Here is a 21644-nt window from a genome sequence, read left to right as displayed (position 1 = left end):
AACGAAAAATCGACTTTACCTGAAATGTTGAGTTTGATGAGATTTCTTACAAGAATTAAAACGGCATCGCCACAACGCAACAGAAATCACCTTCCAGTTGAAATTGTGCAGCAAAGAGCATGCACTCTCTGGCTATAAAAAGTCGGACTACTTTCGGAAATCGGCATTCGTTTTGAAGGAGTTTCAAGGTCAAATCACTACGCCACGTCTTGACGCTGCGACACTCAACATCGCCATTGAAAGAATGCACGCTGGAGATTACCAATTTTCTGTTGCCAGGCGTCTGAATGTTAGTCTGAGCACGATATCACTGCTTGCAGCTCGTTACAACCAAACAGGTATAACAAATGACCGTCCCCGTACAGGCAGACCTCGAGTCACCACTGCAGCCCAAGATCGGTACATCCGGGTACTTCATTTGCGTGACCGTACTGCCACGGGTGAGAGCACATCAGCCAGGGTGCAAGGACTTCGGAGGATATCCGATCAAACTGTACGGAACCGGTTGAAAGAGGTTGTTCTTAGAGCCAGGAGACCCGACGTCGGGACCGTGCTACGTGGTCACCATCGCGCTCAGCGTCTCCTTTATCTAAAATTATCCACTTGGTTATATAGACATTACCTTCTAAACTGATGCAAAAATTCATGTATTAAAGTGTATTTGTGGACGAGTTATACAGATTCCTGGGTTATACGTTTCTTTTTTGGAAAAGTATATATTATATAACATTTTCTTATATAAAACCCTTCTGAATGTATCTAGATATACAGTACGTGAAGGACACGGTCCTCGAACATTCTTCTTTAACCCCTGTCCGCGTAGATATACATTATATACAATACTATATCCTCGAATATTTCCTCTGTATGTTCGCTCTGTACCTAGGTATCCAAAACGTGAAGGACACGGTCCTCGAACATTCTTCTTTAACCCATGTGTAGATTTCTATATTATATGAAACACTAAGTCCTTGTACATTCTTCTGTATGTTCTGTATGCATCTAGGTATACAATACGTGAAGGACACGGTCCGCGGAAACTGTTCTGTGACTGCTCTGTCGCAGGACAACTGGGATGACCGCATGCAAGACCCCCAACATGTGCGCATAGCTACTGCGCAAGAGTTCTTCCATTTCGACAACACCTACAGTTACACTGGCTTGGTAAACACTACTCGTCTTATTTTACTGAACGACTTAAGGCCACGATTTATCATTTTTGATTTAGCTTGTCTCTTCTTTTGGCTTTTGAAACATAAACCAAATGTTGCATGCATTGAATGGAAACATTCTGCTGCCTCTCTTGTTAGTGGCGACTAACGGGATCGGGTGCTCAGACTCGCTGACTTGGTTGACAGAAGCCATCGTATCCTAATTGTGTAGATCGATGCTCATTGTGTTGATCACTGGATTGTCTGGTCCAGATCTCGATTACGTGCAGACCACCGCCATATAGCGGCGTACGGCGTTAAATAACAAACCAACCAAGCGACCGATCCTTATTACAAGATGCTCCTGTAAATATAAGGCTTGCCAACAAGGTCAAGGTGTTCAAGAAATTGTGTGCTGGAATGTCTGAAACAGTTTCAATCTATGAGATATCAACAATTACCACGGGAAATGTCACAACTAAAATAGAATTGGTACTTTTTGAAAAATTAAGTTTATATATTTGTATCTTCAGGAAGAACTCCATTCGATCTTTTTTGCAAAGTTGTTTACACTCTTTTGATTTCGTATTGACCCGTGAAGATCTGGATTAGAATGTCATACTTGGCGTTGGGGGCGACTAACGGATCGGGTGCTCAGGCTCCCTGACTTGGTTGGCACACGTCATCGTAACCCAATTTCATAGATCGATGCTTATGGTGTCAATCATTGGTTTGTCTGGCCGATAGAACTTGTCCATTTACAGACTGTCTTAATAAAGCCGCATTAATGCTCGGTGTGGCGTTACAAGTAATATCGTATTCTGATATTACTGTAGCATATTCTCATTACTTAATGTCAATTTGACGAACTGAGTTTTAACGGCGATATGGCGTTTGGTAAAATCAACCGGAGACATGTTGATCTATTTGTCCACTTCCTCAGAAATCAATCCGAGGTGTTGACTGTGACACATGGGTGTCTCTGCGAACTGACTTCCCCCCGAGTCTACCTACCAACTCTACCTGGGAGTGGGCGTTTGTCTCGGTAGGTTTCAATTCTTAATTTTGGTGTAATGGCATAGATACTTGCTGGAACAGAACATGCGAGATTATTTAAGACACATTGGCGCGGCGTAAAATAACATTCGGTCAGTTCAAACACTGTGACTCTCTCAAATATTCCCTGTCTTCTACTGGGGTGGTGGGGTAGCCTAATGGTTTAAGCGTTCGTTCGTAACGCCGGAGACCTGAGTTCGAGTACCCAAAAGGGTACAGTGTGTGAAGCCCATTTCTGGTGTCCCCGCCGTGATAGTGCTGGAATATTGCGAAAACATAAATCATAAATTAAACTCACTCACTCACTGAAAACTGAGCCCGAATAGATCTGTTCCACAACAACATGTGCTGGTACAGAGGTGACGTAATAGGTTGGGTGAATCGGGTGTCAAACTCGTAGCTCACAATATCAACCACTGGTTTCCCTGTTCCAGACATTGACGTCTCTGTCTACCTGCAATATAGTTCCCTGTCTGTCTGTGTCTGTCTATCTCTTCAACTCACTTATTTCTGGTGTTGCCTGTCGTGATATTGCTGGAATATTGCAAAAGACGGCGTAAAATTGACCTCACTCACTCACTCACTTTACCTCATCAACTCACTCATTCACTTTCTACAGGCAAACTGGACCTCTGGGTACGATCCAATTCAATACGCCCAGAGTGCCATACCGTTTCAGCTCAGGATCACCGTAAAAGACGTGAGTACAGCATAGTTTCCCGGTGTCTAATGTCAAGGGACAGAATAGTTTGTCAGTAGTTTAATCATCGGGAAGAATAGTTTCCAGGTGTCTAATGTCAGTTGAAAGAATGGGCTTTTGTAGTGTCTAATATCAGAGCGTAACATAACTTACAAGTGCCTAACGTCAGAGGACACAATAGTTTCCCAGTGTCTAACGTCAGAGGACACAATAGTTTCTCAGTGTCTAACGTCAGAGGACACAATAGCTTCTCAGTGTCTAACGTCAGAGGACACAATAGTTTCCCAGTGTCTAACGTCAGAGGACACAATAGTTTCCCAGTGTCTAACGTCAGAGGACACAATAGCTTCCCAGTGTCTAACGTCAGAGGACACAATAGCTTCCCAGTGTCTAACGTCAGAGGACACAATAGCTTCCCAGTGTCTAACGTCAGAGGACACAATAGTTTCTAGGTTCTAACGTCAGAGGACACAATAGTTTCCCAGTGTCTAACGTCAGAGGACACAATAGTTTCCCAGTGTCTAACGTCAGAGGACACAATAGTTTCCCAGTGTCTAACGTCAGAGGACACAATAGTTTCCCAGTGTCTAACGTCAGAGGACACAATAGTAGTTTCCCAGTGTCTAACGTCCCAGAGGACACAATAGTTTCCCAGTGTCTAACGTCAGAGGACACAATAGCTTCCCAGTGTCTAACGTCAGAGGACACAATAGCTTCCCAGTGTCTAACGTCAGAGGACACAATAGCTTCCCAGTGTCTAACGTCAGAGGACACAATAGTTTCCCAGTGTCTAACGTCAGAGGACACAATAGTTTCCCAGTGTCTAACGTCAGAGGACACAATAGTTTCCCAGTGTCTAACGTCAGAGGACACAATAGTTTCCCAGTGTCTAACGTCAGAGGACACAATAGCTTCCCAGTGTCTAACGTCAGAGGACACAATAGCTTCCCAGTGTCTAAACGTCAGAGGACACAATAGTTTCTCAGTGTCTAACGTCAGAGGACACAATAGTTTCCCAGTGTCTAACGTCAGAGGACACAATAGTTTCCCAGTGTCTAACGTCAGAGGACACAATAGTTTCCCAGTGTCTAACGTCAGAGGGACACAATAGTTTCCGTCAGTGTCTAACGTCAGAGGACACAATAGTTTCCCAGTGTCTAACGTCAGAGGACACAATAGTCAGTCTAACGTCAGAGGACACAATAGCTTCCCAGTGTCTAACGTCAGAGGACACAATAGTTTCCCAGTGTCTAACGTCAGAGGACACAATAGTTTCCCAGTGTCTAACGTCAGAGGACACAATAGTTTCCCAGTGTCTAACGTCAGAGGACACAATAGCTTCCCAGTGTCTAACGTCAGAGGACACAATAGTTTCCCAGTGTCTAACGTCAGAGGACACAATAGTCAGAGGACACAATAGCTTCCCAGTGTCTAACGTCAGAGGACACAATAGCTTCCAGTTTCCCAGTGTCTAACGTCAGAGGACACAATAGTTTCCCAGTGTCTAACGTCAGAGGACACAATAGTTTCCCAGTGTCTAACGTCAGAGGACACAATAGCTTCCCAGTGTCTAACGTCAGAGGACACAATAGTTTCCCAGTGTCTAACGTCAGAGGACACAATAGTTTCCCAGTGTCTAACGTGTCTAGTGTCTACGTCAGAGGACACAATAGCTTCCCAGTGTCTAACGTCAGAGGGACACAATAGCTTCCCAGTGTCTAACGTCAGAGGACACAATAGCTTCCCAGTGTCTTACGTCAGAGGACACAATAGCTTCCCAGTGTCTAACGTCAGAGGACACAATAGCTTCCCAATGTCTAACGTCAGAGGACACAATAGCTTCCCAGTGTCTAACGTCAGAGGACACAATAGTTTCCCAGTGTCTAACGTCAGAGGACACAATAGTTTCCCAGTGTCTAACGTCAGAGGACACAATAGCTCCCCAGTGTCTAACGTCTGTGGGCAGAATACTTTCTCAGTTATGTCAGCGAACAGAATAATTTCCCAGTGTCTAACGTCAGAGGACACAATAGTTTCCCAGTGTCTAACGTCAGAGGACACAATAGTTTCCCAGTGTCTAACGTCAGAGGACACAATAGCTTCCCAGTGTCTAACGTCAGAGGACACAATAGTTTCCCAGAGTCTAATGTCAGGGGACAGAACAGTTTCCCAGAGTCTAATGTCAGGGGACAGAACAGTTTCACAGAGTCTAATGTCAGGGACAGAACAGTTTCACAGAGTCTAATGTCAGGGGACAGAACAGTTTCCCAGTGTCTAATGTCAGAGGGACACAATAGCTTCCCAGTGTCTAATGTCAGGGGACAGAATAGTTTCACAGTGTCTAATGTCAGGGGACAGAACTGTTTCACAGAGTCTAATGTCAGGGGACAGAACTGTTTCCCAGAGTCTAATGTCAGGGGACAGAACCCAATGTCTAAGTTTCCCAGAGTCTAATGTCAGGGGACAGAACAGTTTCACAGAGTCTAATGTCAGGGGACAGAACAGTTTCACAGAGTCTAATGTCAGGGGACAGAACAGTTTCACAGAGTCTAATGTCAGGGGACAGAACTGTTTCACAGAGTCTAATGTCAGGGGACAGAACTGTTTCACAGAGTCTAATGTCAGGGGACAGAACTGTTTCCCGTGTCTAATGTCAGAGTCTGTTTCCCAGAGTCTAATGTCAGGGGACAGAACTGTTTCACAGAGTCTAATGTCAGGGGACAGAACTGTTTCACAGAGTCTAATGTCAGGGGACAGAACTGTTTCCCAGAGTATAATGTCAGGGGACAGAACTGTTTCACAGAGTCTAATGTCAGGGGACAGAACTGTTTCACAGAGTCTAATGTTAGGGGACAGAATTGTGTCACACAGTCTAATCTTAGGGGGCAGATTAGTTTCCCATCGCTAATGTCAATGAATAGAATACTTTCCCAGTTGGTTATGTCAGGAGACAGAATAGTTTCCCAATGTCTAATGTCAGGGCGTGCAGAATAGTTTGTCAGTATCTAATTATCAGGAAACAGAACAATTTCCCTGGATGAAATGCGACAGATTAGTTTCCCCTGAGTCTAATGCCGACAGCATAAAATAGAAGCAAAGAAGTTTCGGGATTGGCAGTATTTCAGATATTTGAGCTCCGCACTTCAGCATCTAAGATACAAAACCGTCATTTATTTCTCGCAGTTTGGCATGCAGTACACCAGTAACATATTCCAGTATGATGCTCAGGAACCCAGCGTCATGAACTTTGACGTCACCAACTGCATGACCACAGAACGACGGCGAAGCTTCAGGATCGCTTTTCCACGTATGTATCGTCTTGTTGTAACTGGACAACACTGGTGGTTCCAGAGAAACTGGACGTCGTCAAGCAATTAAATATGTTGGCCATTGCATGGCATCAAGCCATAAATATGTTGACCATTGCCAGTCATCAAGCCATAAATATGTTGGTCATTCTATGTCGTCAAGCCATAAACATGTTGGCCATTGCATATCATCAAGCCATAAAATATGTTGGCCATTGCATAAAAAATATATTTTTCCATTTGTCAATTCATGTGGATGGACAACAATACATCATCTGCACTAAAACCGTGAGAAACGTTTAGTATCAAGGAGACCTTGGGTAATCGAAAACCCAAATTAATGTACCACAAGATTTTACACATATCCTAGTAAACTGTATAGTCAACACTATACATATTTCAGACATTTCATAATATAAGAAAATAACCAACTAAACGAAACATCAATTGTAAAATTTATTCAATTTGGGACGCATATTTTGCATCCTCAGTATTTGCTCAGTGCGCCACACAGTACTACTTAACACCGGGATAAAAAACACAAATGGAAAATTAAAGTCTCTTCGAAATATGTTCAAATCCAACATGGTGTTCTCAACTGAATGAACAGTGTCACCAAAGCATGTTCTGAAAATATTTCAAGTGGGGTCAAACCGACACATTTCAATGGCAGTAAGCTTTATTTCGACGGACTCAATGCTAAGGGGATGGGGTTGAGTGAGTGAGTATGGTTATGCGCGGGATTTAGCAATATTCCAGCAACATGACGGTGGGAAACCCGAAATCGGCTGTGAACGAACTCGGACCTGTGATTTAACCACAAGTCTACCATACTGTCCAGATAATAGTATGGACTGAAAACGAAAAGTTAATGTTAAGACGACTCAGAAAATTGCAAAAAAAATGATTAGCGACCTGTGTCATCTTAGATGAGACTTTGGACTACACGCCGTCGTTTGTGTTTCAGAGAAATATACACAGTTGATCGGTCACAATCGGAAACAGTTCAAGTACGCTGCTCTCATAGGCATTATCTCCGCCGCATCAATCGAGCCGATAAGAGTCACAAATATGATGGTAAGTATGGACACGGGCATGGTTAAACCTCCGTTGCCCTATCTAATCCTGTATATCATACTTTCTCCAACTCCGTTACTTTATCTGACCCTGCAGGCCACCCTCTCTACATCACCGTTACCGTATCTGACCCTGCAGGCCATATTTTCTCCACCACCGTTACCGTATCTGACCCTGCGAGTCACACTTTCTCCATCACCGTTACCGTATCTGACCCTGCAGGCCATACTTTCTCCATCACCGTTACCGTATCTGACCCTGCAGGCCATACTTTCTCCATCACCGTTAACGCATATGACCATACAGGCCATATTTTCTCCATCACCGTTACCGTATCTGACCCTGCAGGCCATACTTTCTCCATCACCGTTACCGTATCTGACCCTGCAGGCCATACTTTCTCCATCACCGTTACCGTATCTGACCCTGCAGGCCATACTTTCTCCATCACCGTTACCGTATCTGACCCTGCAAGCCACACTTTCTCCATCACCGTTACCGTATCTGACCCTGCAGGCCACACTTTCTCCATCACCGTTACCGTATCTGACCCTGCAGGCCATACTTTCTCCATCACCGTTACCGTATCTGACCCTGCAGGCCACACTTTCTCCATCACCGTTACCGTATCTGACCCTGCAGGCCACACTTTCTCCATCACCGTTACCGTTATCGGATCTGACCGTGCAGGCCATACTTTCTCCATCACCGTTACCGTATCTGACCCTGCAGGCCATACTTTCTCCATCACCGTTACCGTATCTGACCCTGCAGGCCACACTTTCTCCAACTGTTACCTTATCTGACACTGCAGACCACACTTTCTCCATCACCGTTACCGTATCTCACCCTGCATGGCATACTTTCTGCATCACTGTTACCTTATCTGACTCTGCATGCCACACTTTCTCCATCACCGTTACCGTATCTGACCGTGCAGGCCATACTTTCTGCATCACCGTTACCGTATCTGACCCTGCAGGCCATACTTTCTCCATCACCGTTACCGTATCTGACCCTGCAGGCCACACTTTCTCCAACTGTTACCTTATCTGACACTGCAGACCACACTTTCTCCATCACCGTTACCGTATCTCACCCTGCATGGCATACTTTCTGCATCACTGTTACCTTATCTGACTCTGCAGGGCATATTTTCTCCATCACCGTTGCCGTATCTGACCCTGCAGGCCACACTTTCTCCAACTGTTACCTTATCTGACACTGCAGACCACACTTTCTCCATCAATGTTACCGTATCCCTCCCTGCATGGCATACTTTCTGCATCACTGTTACCTTATCTGACCCTGCATGCCATACTTTCTCCATCACCGTTACCGTATTTGACCCTGCAGGCCATACTTTCACCATCACCGTTACCGTATCTGACCCTGCAGGCCATACTTTCCCCATTACCGTTACAGTATCTGACCCCGCAGGCCACACTTTCCCCATTACCGTTACAGTATCTGACCCCGCAGGCCACACTTTCTCAATCACCGTTACCGTATCTCACCCTGCATGGCATACTTTCTCCATCACCGTTACCATATTTGACCCTGCAGGGCATAATTTCCCTATCATCTCTACCGTATCTGACCCCGCAGGCCATACTTTGACCGACACTGTTACCTTATCTGACCCTGCGGGCTTTTTTCCCCCATCACCGTTACCTTATCTAATACTGCAGGCTATACTTTCCTCACCACCGTTACCTTATTTGACACTGCAGGCCACACTTTCTCCATCACCGTTACCGTATTTGACCCTGCAGGCCATACTTTCACCATCACCGTTACCGTATCTGACCCCGCAGGCCATACTTTCCCCATTACCGTTACAGTATCTGACCCCGCAGGCCACACTTTCCCCATTACCGTTACAGTATCTGACCCTGCAGGCCACACTTTCTCAATCACCGTTACCGTATCTCACCCTGCATGGCATACTTTCTCCATCACCGTTACCATATTTGACCCTGCAGGGCATAATTTCCCTATCATCTCTACCGTATCTGACCCCGCAGGCCATACTTTGACCGACACTGTTACCTTATCTGACCCTGCGGGTTTTTTTCCCCCATCACCGTTACCTTATCTAATACTGCAGGCTATACTTTCCTCACCACCGTTACCTTATTTGACACTGCAGGCCACACTTTCTCCATCACCGTTACCGTATCTGACCCTGCAGTTCATACTTTCTCCATCACCGTTACCGTATCTGACCCCGCAAGCCATACTTTCACCATTACCGTTACCGTATCTGACCCTACAGCCCAAATTTTCTCCATCACCGTTACCGTATCTGACCCTGCAAGTCACACGTTCTCCATCACAGTTACCCTATCTGACACTGCAGGCCACACTTTCTCCATCACCGTTACCGTATCTGACCCTGCATGCCATACTTTCTCCATCACCGTTACCGTATCTGACCCTGCATGCCATACTTTCTCAATCACCGTTACCGTATCTCACCCTGCATGCCATACTTTCTCCATCACTATTACCTTATCTGACCCTGCAGGGCATAATTTCCCTATCATCTCTACCGTATCTGACCCCGCAGGCCATACTTTGACCGACACTGTTACCTTATCTGACCCTGCGGGCTTTTTTCCCCCATCACCGTTACCTTATCTAATACTGCAGGCTATACTTTCCTCACCACCGTTACCGTATCTGAACCAGCAGGCAACACATTCTCCATCACCGTTACCTTATCTGACCCTGCATGCCACACTTTCTCCATCACCGTTATCTTACCTGACCCTGCAGGCCATACTTTCTGCATCACCGTAACCGTATCTGACCTCGCAGGCCATACTTTCTCCATCATCGTAACCGTATCTGACCCTGCAGGCCACACTTTCTCCAACTGTTACCTTATCTGACACTGCAGGCCACACTTTCTCCATCACTGTAACCTTATCTGACCCTGCAGGCCATACTTTCTCCATCATCGCTACTGTATATGACCCCGAGGGCCATACTTTCTCCATCACCGTTACCATATCTGATCCTGCATGACATACTTTCTCCAACAATGTTACCATATTTGACCCTGCATGCCACGCTTTCTCTATCAACATTACCTTATTTGACCCTGCATGCTATACTTTCTCCAACACCGTTATTTGGTCTGATCTAGCAGACCATCCAACACCGTTACCTTATGGAATACTTGACCACATCACCGTTACCTTATGGAATACTTTACCACAACACCGTTACCTTATGGAATACTTTACCACATCACCGTTACCTTATGGAATACTTTACCACATCACCGTTACCTTATGGAATACTTTACCACATCACCGTTACCTTATCTGACAATGCATGCTATGCATTCTCCAACCCTTTTCCCACTCTGAAACCTAATCCAACACTTTTCCAGACGTCTTCACACACTCTGACCAAGCCTCTCACGGTTCCCTGAAGTAGGGACCAGTATTTACCCTACGTCTGGTACTCGTTGTAACACAAGTTCATGCACTATCTCATACTCTTGTTCCTGACGCCTCATACTCCCATAATGTAACTGAAATGATGCAGCGTTCACATCAGCCAACAGGCTTCCTTGAGGGAACAGAGCCACCTTAATCAACAGACGGTTCCCCATGGAAAAACAAACTTTTATGTTTACTTCCGTAGGACAAGATGTACATCTTTTGGGGGACACGGTGGGCGAGCTGTCTAAGGCGCCAGGCTTTTTATCCAGCAAGCTTGAGGTGGGGGCATCGAGCCCACCTGTGACCGGGTGTAAAAACCTTGGAGTCACCTTAGTGTGCAGACTCTTTCAGTGTTGTCACAACCCTTAGTGTACAATACACAACCATGTGCACTTAAAAGAACCGACGAATCCGTTGGTATATGACCAGATTGTGGCCACATGAATACGTGCAAACACCTAGTTGCGGGTACAGCAACGTTCAGTAAACGTGGACAAGTTACTGTGTCTATGTGTCCCAGCCCAGCCCACTCTGAATGGATACCTCGTAAGGATGGGAAAGCCGCAATAACTTGGTGCGGCCAGTGGATGCAAGAGGTGTATGTTTCCCAGGGAGTTGAGATTGATAATACGATGTGTCGTTGACATCCAGTGATCGAGGGAAAACAAAACAGCGCCTTGAGCATATAGTAGTTTCGTGGATATGGGCACTATATAACTATACAATAATAAATAAATAATATGATAATATTTGTATTTCTTTGAACATAGACATGCGTCATAAGCCGATCTCTACTTTCAGATTACCGTATACAACCACACAGCCCATTTGAGCTTTGACCTCACCGATCTTCCACCAGTCAAAGGAGACGTCGTTACCTTCATGTCTGGGATCTCGTTGGATCTCGCTGCTTCCGAGTTTATACGAAGTGTGAAGCAAAGCACATTTCAGGTCAACCTGAAGATCAATGGAAAGGTGAGGCAGATGTCCTTTAAAATCGGAGGATGTGGGGTAGCCTAGCGGTTAAAGTGTACGCTCGTCACGCCTAAGACCCGTGTTCGATTCTCCACATGGGTACAATGTGTGAAGCCCATTTCTGGTGTCCCCCCGCATGTGATGTAGCTGGAATATTGCTAAAAGCGGCGTAAAACCAAACTCAGTCACTACCTAAATGAGCCTACATCTACTCTCAGTGAAATGAGACTACTAGGGGCTTATCATCGTGTTCAAGATTACCGTACTTTTCGTCCTCAAGAATCATATCTGTATTTCATCGAACACTTCAGTGAAGTCTGATCATGCCTTCTCAGTCCCGAGTTACGGAACTTTCTGCGTTTAGAGAAACTTTCTGCGTTATCTAGAGACGTTTTAAAGTCTAAACTCACCCACTCCGCTCAGCACTTCAATAGACTTCCAGGATACATTGTGTATATACACAAAGAACAAAGTATCGCAACATCAGATATTTTTTACAGTATAATTATGTTTTACTATTAACCACAGCAAAGGAATTTATCCAAACCTCCATTTAACTTACCGTCTGTAATTGTTCAATTGCGTACAGCCTGTAAAACCCCATTTCTGGTGTCACCCGCCGTGATATTGCTGGAATATTTGTGAAATAGGCGTAAAACCATACTCACTCACTCACTCGTGGCACATTGTGAAATGAAATGAATTAGGCAATCGCAACTTCTATTCCAGACCGTTCGCTGTAGTAACCTTGTGGTTAAAACGCCGAAAACCCGGTTTCGATTCTCCACAACGGTACATGTTAGACATTGTAATTCCCGTATCCTTCTTTTAACATCGATGGCGGTGGGGTAGCCTAATGGTTAAATCGTTCGCTCGTCACGCCGAAAACCCGGGTTCGATTCCCCACATAGGTACAATGTGTGAATCCCATTTCTGGTGTTCCCCACCGTTATATTGCTGGAATATTGCTAAAACGGCGTAAAACCATACTCACTCACTTTTCAAATATATCCACCTATGAAAGTATGGTATTTACAGTGAGTGAGTATAATTTTAAGCCGCGTTTTCCAAATTTCCAGCAATACCATGGCGAGAATGCTAAAGTGGCGTAAAACAGTACTTATTCACTCTATTCCAGACCAACTACTTGCCTGGGGTGCCAGCATCGCTGGAGGAAATGACTGCAGGACCGACGCCCTTCGTCACCCGACCTCCGTCGACATCCCCTGCTCCCCAGACACAAGGAAAGGTGACTCAAGGGCCGGTGACACAGAAACCCGTAACACAAGGGCCGGTGACACAGAAACCGGTAACACAAGGGCCGGTGACACAGAAACCGGTAACACAAGGGCCGGTGACACAGAAACCGGTAACACAAGGGCCGGTGACACAGAAACCGGTAACACAAGGGCCGGTGACAAAGAAACCGGTAACACAAGGGCCGGTGACACAGAAACCGGTAACACAAGGGCCGGTGACACCGGGAATCAACCCACCAAAAGGACCCACAACAGGAAACCCCTATGCCATGGCGTCTTCAAAGAACGTGTTGTGCAATACGTCAGGCGGAGGATATTCGGCGGGTAAGGTTCTTCATTTTAGTTTTTCACTTTGTAAAGTAATTCAGTGTTCCTACATTATCTGGCCCTCCCATTGGCGGGGTGTTCATTTCATCTTGCTCATTGAAACATCAATCGGAACACATCTTGGGTAACTTGTATATCTACTGTAGGTGTCGTTGAGTTTACAGTGACGTCACGGCTTTGTTCTTCAAAATTTATTGAACTTAATAATCATCCTTGCGTAAAATCAGCGAGACATTGTGACAAGCCAAAGCACTCTGTCCAGCATTCTAAATGTCTCCTAAACTATTCCCAGCTGGCGGGATTTGAACACACCGAATTGTATTTTCACTTTGGGACGTGAGAAATATACTATTCACACTTTGCTAAGGATCAAATCATTGATTCAACAGAAGACTATGATGTGGGGTCAAATTTGGTTTAAATATCAAAGCTTATTGTTAGCATGGATGCTTGGTTTCAGTGTGCCATTGCATCTTCTTGATCCCCTTAGCTGCTATTAACAGGTGTTGTTTATTTGTCAATGAATGACTCGTTCCATGATTTGCAAAATGGCTGATTGGTGCCATGAAAACCATTTTTATGGTTACTCATGTATCAAGTGCTTAAGGTTAGATTAAAGTGACTGCTTGCCTGAAGAGGGGTTACCATATTATTATTATTTATCTAGTTTTGAATGGATACAATTTTAAATTATAGATCTACGTTTAAGTAAAGTTGTGAATTTTTGTGACCCTTATCAAAGTGTGAGTAGTATACATTGGAGTGAACATGCAACAGTTTCTGTGTGATTCAAATTGTCCATTACGTTTCTTGCGGTGAAGGCTGAGAAAGAAATGTTTCCACCAATCATGCTGCACGCGCGAAATAGACAGGGGACCGATTGAGTCAAATCTCGATCGACGCATGCAGCTCCTGCTTTCATTTGTATTTTGTGCATAATAATATGTGGTGGTGGTGGAATTGGGTTTAACGTCGTGCTTGAGAATATTTCGCTCATATGACGACGTGCATGCGTGTGTATTTGTATGTGCGGCTGCTTGTACTAGCACCAGACTGAAGCTGGTTTTATAGTGCTAGCCCACTGAGATACCATGCCGCAGTGAAGCATGAATACCCCACTCAGACACATTATACTGACTCCGAGCCGACCAGTCCTTGTTGTACCCATAAATGCCGAGCGCCAGGCAGGGACCAACAAGTACCATATTTTAACATCTTTTGGTATGACGCGGTCGGGGATCGAACCCGCTGACCTTCCGCACTCCGGGCGGACGCTCTAACCACTACACCACGGAGGCGGTTCATAATAATATGTACAAAGATAAGCATGATGTTAAAATTAGCTTGAAATTTAAAAGTCGGTAAATGAGATGGATGTAACACAAACACCGCTGAGTTTTACCCTCAAATGCCGGACTTTAATCCTCGCTTGTGGTTGCGAGACATATCGAATTCGAAGGCCTTGGATGCAGATCAGTTTGTGGAAACAAACTCGTCAATTACTGACAATACAACCTACGTGGTGTAGTGGTTAGAGCGTCCGCCCGGAGAGCGGGTTCGATCCCTGGTCGCGTCATACCAAAAATACGTTAACATATGGAACAAGCTGGCTGGCGCTCGGCATTAATGGGTACAGCGAGGACTGGTCGGCTCGGAGTCAGTGTAATGTGTCTGAGTGGAGTATTCATGCTTCACTGCGACATTGTATCTCAGTGAGCTAGCGCTATAAACCAGCTTCAGTGTGGACTAGTACAAGCAGCCGCACATACACACGCATGCACGTCGTCATATGAGCGAAATATTTTCATGTTCAACCCCATTTCACCTCTCCTGACAATACAAGAGTTAAAAGGGCCAGTTTGGGATTCGAACCAGGCTTTTCGTATCCTGCCTCGTATAGGAATGACACATCGAAATCATGACATTAAGAAATCCACCTTTGTATTTAAGTACATAGTACATTGGGGAACTTAAACACTCGGTCAGAATTGTGTTGATGAAACAAAATGCATGCCATCTTCGTGTCACAGGGGTAATGGCGGGTGTTGCCGTGGTGATGATCGTCGTTGGTGGTGCAGGAGGAGGAAGTCTTGCGATATTTCTGTCAAGAAACAGGCGCATCTAGATTACAGTGTAAGTATTATTTATTTTAGTATATTTTTTTTAGATGGAGGGGCGGTGGGGTAGCCTAGTGGTTAAAGCGATCGCTTGTCACGCCGAAGACCCGGGTTCGAATCCCCACATGTGCAAAAAGTGTGAAGCCCATCTCTGGTGTCTGCCGCCATGATATTGCTGGAATATTGCTAAACCCCAACTCACTCACTCACGGTTTTAGATTGTAACTTCTATCTTCATTTGTTTGTTTGTGTGTTTGTTTGTTTCCTGAAGATAGGGCGTGCGTAAAACCTTACTCATTTAATCACTTGCCGAAGATCAGGCTCGGTGCCCCACACCATGACATGGTTGAAGCCCCCGGTGTGCCCGGTCTTGACATCTTGAAGTGTCTCTCTCTCTCTCTCTCTCTCCTTCTCTCTCTCTGTCTCTCTCTCTCTGCCCTCTCTCTCTCTCTCTCTCTCTCTCTCTCTCTCTCTCTCTAATATCTATATATATATATATATATACTCACTATAGACGGACTGACTGACTGAATTTGGTTTTACTCCGCTTTTAGCAATATTCCAGCAACATCACGGCGGGGGACACCAGAAATGGGCTTCACACATTTTACCCATGTGGGGATTCGAACCCGGGTCTTCGGCGTGACGAGCCAACGCTTTAACCACTAGGCTACCCCACCGCCCCAACTCTCTATAGAACTTCCACTGTAATCTAAACTGCAATCATTGTAAACTGTTGGAAAAGAAAGCATATAGTTGAACATAAACTTACAAACGCTATGAAGGCGTAAGCAGGTTGGAAAAAGTGAGTGAGTGAGTTAGGTTTTACACCGCTTTTGGCAATATTCTAGCAATATGACGGCGGGGGACACCAGAAATGGGCTTCACACATAGTACCCATGTGGGGAATTGAACCGGGGTCTTCAGGGCGACGAACGAACGCTTTAACCACTCGGCTACCCCACCGCCCCGGTTGGAAACAGTGGCCGAAGCACAGTAAAAGTACTTATCAAAATACAACTGACTGACTGACTGAGTTTGGTTTTACCCCGCTTTTAGCAATATTCCAGCAACATCACGGCGGGGGACACCAGAAATGGGCTTCACACCAAAATACAACATACAAAATACTATACTGTTCAAATCATCATTTTTGTTTATATCACATTGCCACCGTCACACAGGGTTGACACTTTCTTTTGCCCCGCACTGTATTTCCGTGTCATTCCAGGGCGATGGTCTTGTTTCCTGGTGAATTTCCTTTATGAATTATATTATGTTTTCTAACAATGAACTCAATGAATATTTTGTTTTGCAGGCACTGAATGTAAAAGAATGTAATACGTATGATGTTCAAGATGCCGATGGATGGACGTGCTTCGTACCGAGTTTCAAGAACATGTCTACTGTAAAATAACTATAACTACCATAACTAAATCAACTATAGTTGCAACAATTCATTTCTATCAATTACTGATTTTTTAACACAAACCATACATTGTATATAAAATGATTTTCAGTGTTCATCGTTTAGCAAGGGAGGTAACACTAACAGTGTATATATAAGGGCCTGTAAGTCTCGCGAGGCGCTACTAAGCTGGTTCCCAGCTCCTTTTGACATATGCGAGACGGGGCCCAGCTTACTTCCTGTACCCGATTTCCGGTGGCAAGCGGACCGGAATTGCGCGACGCCAAATATGGCTTTTCTTGACCGGACCAAGTGTACAACCATGCTTGGCTGTCACGGCTGTTGACAGTCGTAATAGTTGGCGAATTTGCGAATGGTTAGATCGAAAATATGTTATTCCTACATGGATTATCGGTTGCTTACTGTCAACTGACAACCATGAGACCATTCGAAAAGGAGTGAAACCGGAAATACTAAGGTCTCGCGAAGTGCCGTGACCTACTTACGGGCCCTATTGGGGACCTTATCCTTCAAATATACATTTGTGTGTATATATAAACTTGGTGTCTTCATTATATGCTTGACGAAATGCTTTGACGTTAATGTGTCTCTCACTTCCACTGTATATCAGATGATTTTTCTTTATCCATCCAATTTAACATTTCAGTCTTTATAACGGGGGTATCATGAGGATTGGTTCATATGCAGCCCTCATCGTTATAAGACGATAGCCAACTTAACCGTTGCTTTTCATCCGTTAACAACGTGTGCTACTGTCTACACAACTCACAGTTATCCAAAGGCATGATGTATAATTATTATTGTTATATGCGCTCCCTAGGTCTGTTTATCATCACCATCATTATAAACAGTTTGAACGGATGGAAGTAAAACTTAACGTACTACAGACAGGTGTTCTTTGGGGATATTTCTGCTGCTCTTTGTTTTAAGTTCACCACAGACATGTATCGGGGGGTGCCTCTATTCTATAAAGCGTCCGCCCGTGACGTGGACGATCCGGGTTCGATTCCCGACACGGGTACAATGTTTGAATCCCATTTCTGGTGTCCCCCGCCGTCATGTTGCTGGAATATAGCTAAACGCGGCGTAAAACTCAATTCACTCACTCACCCGACGGGGAACCATGCAGCTGAGGATCAGGGAGCGATAGATAATGATTTGCTAAGAAGATTTAATCGTGGCACATTTCAAACATCAGTTTTTAGTAAAATCACCACCGGAAATGTTTTTAAAGGTTTGAAAGAAAAAATAGAAAATGCTCATCAAGGTATGATTTTTCCAGTCATTTTTTGTGTACATATACGAAGGTTATTCAATAAAATGATTATCATGTAAATATATTATACTATTTCAATAGATCTTTTATAAAATCAGTTTCCACACGTCTACATGTTTGTTATCCTTTAACCCTGTACTCCGTAATATTAAGGCTCGGCGAGGTAGCCTAGTGGTTAAAGCGTTCGCTCGTCACGCCGAAGACCCGGGTTAGATTCCCAACACGGGTACAATGTGTGAAGTCCATGCCTCGTGTCTCCCACAGTGATATTGCTGGAATAATGCCAAAAGTGGCGTAAAGCTAAACTCACTAACTCGAGGACCGCGGTCTGTGGATAAACGAATCAGTCCAGTGATTGACATCATGAACATGGATCTATGTTAATTATACAATTGCATGCATGGAGACTTGGCCTGTAGTGACTTTTAACGACAAGCATGGGTTGATGAAGACCATTTCAAACCCGTATCGTCACGGAAACATGTGAGTGATGCACAAAGTTTAACTTCGCAACTCGTATAATTAATATCCAGCAAGTCTGATTGAAATTGGCCGTCATTTTCTCCGAGGCTGGGCATGTCAATCGTGTTCCAGGCCGATGAATGGAAGCGTTTTCCTTATCTTCTTAAGATAGCATTGAGTCGAAATGACAAGCATCCGATTATTTGGCCTTCCGTTGTTCATTTTGGGCCGCGCCCGCACAAACTCGTGAAGATCCGGGTTAGAATTGGTCTTCAGCAAGCAATTCTTGTCGTAAGAGGCGACTAACGGGATCAGGTGGTCAAGCTCGCTGACTTGCTTAACACATGTCACCGTGTCCCAATTGAGTAGATCGATGCTCATGCTGTTGATCACTGGATTGTCTGGTCCAGACTCGATTAGTTACAGGCCGTCGCCATATAGCTGGAATGTTGCTAAGTGCGGCGTAAAACAACAATCAATCAGTTAACAATCTTCATTGAGAAACGAGTTGAATGTTGCTTCAACTGCCCAGGCCACGGGATGAAGTTTACGAGCCTTGGACGCCAAAACGACATCCCATGCATTTATGTAGATAACCCTTGACGATATGTCTCGGAATTCCTCTCTGATAATGGTGTCATAGATGTGACTCCAGCCCCCAGCAAGGTTGTCAGGAGATGTATAACAGTGGGTTCCTTTAATACCTACAATAACCTTGGGAGACCTTTGTAACAGCCGTTTTACTGCATTAGCTGTACGTCGAATACTTTCTCTGTACACAAGAGGCTGGTGGTTGGTAAAATGGGCATAAATATGTATGACAACAAGATCATTAGATCCACTTGGTATTTCATCAACATTGACATACACTGGTCTGGCTGTAGATCGGGCGGTATCACTGAAATATAACGGAAGCTCATGGGGTGTCCAGATCATTTTGAAGTTGAGGTCTTCCCTCTGACTCCTTCTCTGTCTTTGCCATTGTTCTGTAGTCCAGTTCCCTGTTAAAGATTCCATCTGAAGCCTCTTGAACAGGTTGGAAAAGAACTGCCTGAGTGTCGAGTCTCCGAACAGAAGTAGGTTTCGGTTTGAAATACACTTCTTCAGAGAGTAAAAACTAATTCCCAATTGCTCTGACATGATGTACAACTGGCCCTTGTACAGGAATCCTTCTGGAACAGACTCCGTCCACGTGCTCCTGATGATGTTTTGTCGACGCGTTTGTCTGTCATCGACGATGGTGTCTGAAAGAGGTATGAAAAAAAAAACATTGCAGGGAAAGAAAGTTGGTTCTTTTGTATATAGACGAGCAACATATTAGATAATTTCAGCTCCATGCTTTACAAAGCATCAACAATACCAAATATAGAGTCTTTGAAGGGCATTTAGAGGTGATCCACATAAAGACAAGTGTTTCTTTCTGGATGTCAACTTCTTTATTGTGAAGGGTCACCACGTTTAGAAGTATGTTCTTACTCCTTCATCAGGTGAATGAAACAATTAGGAACAAACAGCTGTTGTTAAAGATATTACGCACTGATCAGAAATGCTTAACCATACAGTATTTCCAATACACGTCTTAAAAACTTTTGCATCATTCCGGATATCAAGCGTATGTAAGTGAATACTTTTTATATGCTCATGTTACCATATATATGTATATATATATATATATATATCACATAGATAAATAAAAACAGAATGCCTTTTCTCCAACATGATTCGTTCTTTACTCTTCAGGGTGATTGTAGCGGTTACAGTATGTAAGAGTATATATATATATATATATATATATATATATATTATTGGCCGAGCGAATAATTGTGCACTAGTTTCGCATACAGTCCGTTTGAGACAAAATGATACCAATAAATTGCAATCTAACACAAAAACAACTAGACATAAAAGAATCAAACCAACGCGGACTGCAATAAATACAACAGACCAACTTTAGAAAAACATTTGCATAATTTGTGTCACCAAAATAAAAAAAGTTGTTTTAGAAACTGTCATAAACTATTTGTGCGTTTTCCCAGTTTGTTACAAGGGTGCAGTGGCAATTAAAGGAACAGCGCGAAAATCGAGATGCACGTGCATTATTGACGTCAGAGGTGAGGTGAGGTGAAATTGGGTTTAACGTCGTGCTTGAGTGACGTCAGAGACATGTAATGACTGCTAATTAATATACCTTGATACCTACACCGTATGAGTATTGTTTTGATATACCGTTACATCTGATAAACACAAGAAGTCATGCTTTGGTGTGACCCAAATTTTTGAGCTGGCGAGATGACACGTACCCCAGCTGCACAGGCAGTGCGCTGTATGTACTTAGTTCTGGCATACTTAGGTCACACCTTCTAATACTCATCCTTGAAGAAATCATAGACTTTGTGAATGATAGACTTTCATTTTCTCTCACTTTGTCATTCAGCCCATTACGGGTGTCCCCCGCCGTGATATAGCTGGGATATTGTTAAAAGCGGCGTAAAACTGAACTCATTCACTCACTCAATACAAGATTATATGTTTGTACAGACGCTGGGGTGCGTGTTAGGTGCCTTAGAAATAGATTCTGCGAGCAAAGCCTTCTCCAAATATTCGTGAAGCATACCCAATAACCAGATCTGACACGTCTATCACACATAACCAGAAATATAACTACGAAAAGAATACCTATAATGAAAGGCCGATATAGTTCAGCAGGTATAGCTGCCTTCAGGTACGTCAAGCACCTTGCTTATATCACACTGGAAAGAGTGGTAAGTGAATAATTATGTGACTAATAGATAAAGGGATAGCAGAAATAATATTCATATCAGTAATCAATAAATGCATGCATAAATGCATTAATCGATCAAATAAATCAATAATACCAATTTCATTAAATTTAAATACATCTATGCTGCGACGATATTTGACTGAAAATGTTGATATTATTCCGTGTTTGTACATTGTTTGTAAACCTATTTACAAAGGCTTCAAACATCCTACTGTCACCACATTCATCCTGCACACATCAAACAACATAAACTGATAAGCCAGACAT

At 44.0% G+C, this 21644-nt stretch overlaps 1 protein-coding gene across 1 annotated transcript in view; it reads left to right on the top strand.

Annotated features, from left to right (window-relative positions):
- Positions 1-18239, top strand: part of LOC124259540 — a 40958-nt gene extending 22719 nt beyond the window's left edge. The window contains exons 9-17 of the mRNA XM_046693681.1: positions 1007-1164; positions 2095-2196; positions 2827-2907; positions 6091-6214; positions 7183-7292; positions 11552-11725; positions 12864-13308; positions 15342-15444; positions 16747-18239. Of these exons, the coding sequence (XP_046549637.1) occupies positions 1007-1164; positions 2095-2196; positions 2827-2907; positions 6091-6214; positions 7183-7292; positions 11552-11725; positions 12864-13308; positions 15342-15436 (1289 nt within the window). The 3' untranslated portion in view covers positions 15437-15444; positions 16747-18239. The remainder of the gene's footprint in view (positions 1-1006; positions 1165-2094; positions 2197-2826; positions 2908-6090; positions 6215-7182; positions 7293-11551; positions 11726-12863; positions 13309-15341; positions 15445-16746) is intronic.
- The last annotated feature ends 3405 nt before the right edge of the window (positions 18240-21644 follow it).

The sequence above is a fragment of the Haliotis rubra genome, unplaced genomic scaffold (genome assembly GCF_003918875.1).
Source record: "Haliotis rubra isolate DU_JTF1 unplaced genomic scaffold, ASM391887v1 Scf727, whole genome shotgun sequence".
Classification (NCBI taxonomy): Eukaryota; Metazoa; Mollusca; class Gastropoda; order Lepetellida; family Haliotidae; genus Haliotis; species Haliotis rubra.
Note: the sequence above shows the minus strand (reverse complement) of the source record. Positions and strands in the feature narration are given on the sequence as shown.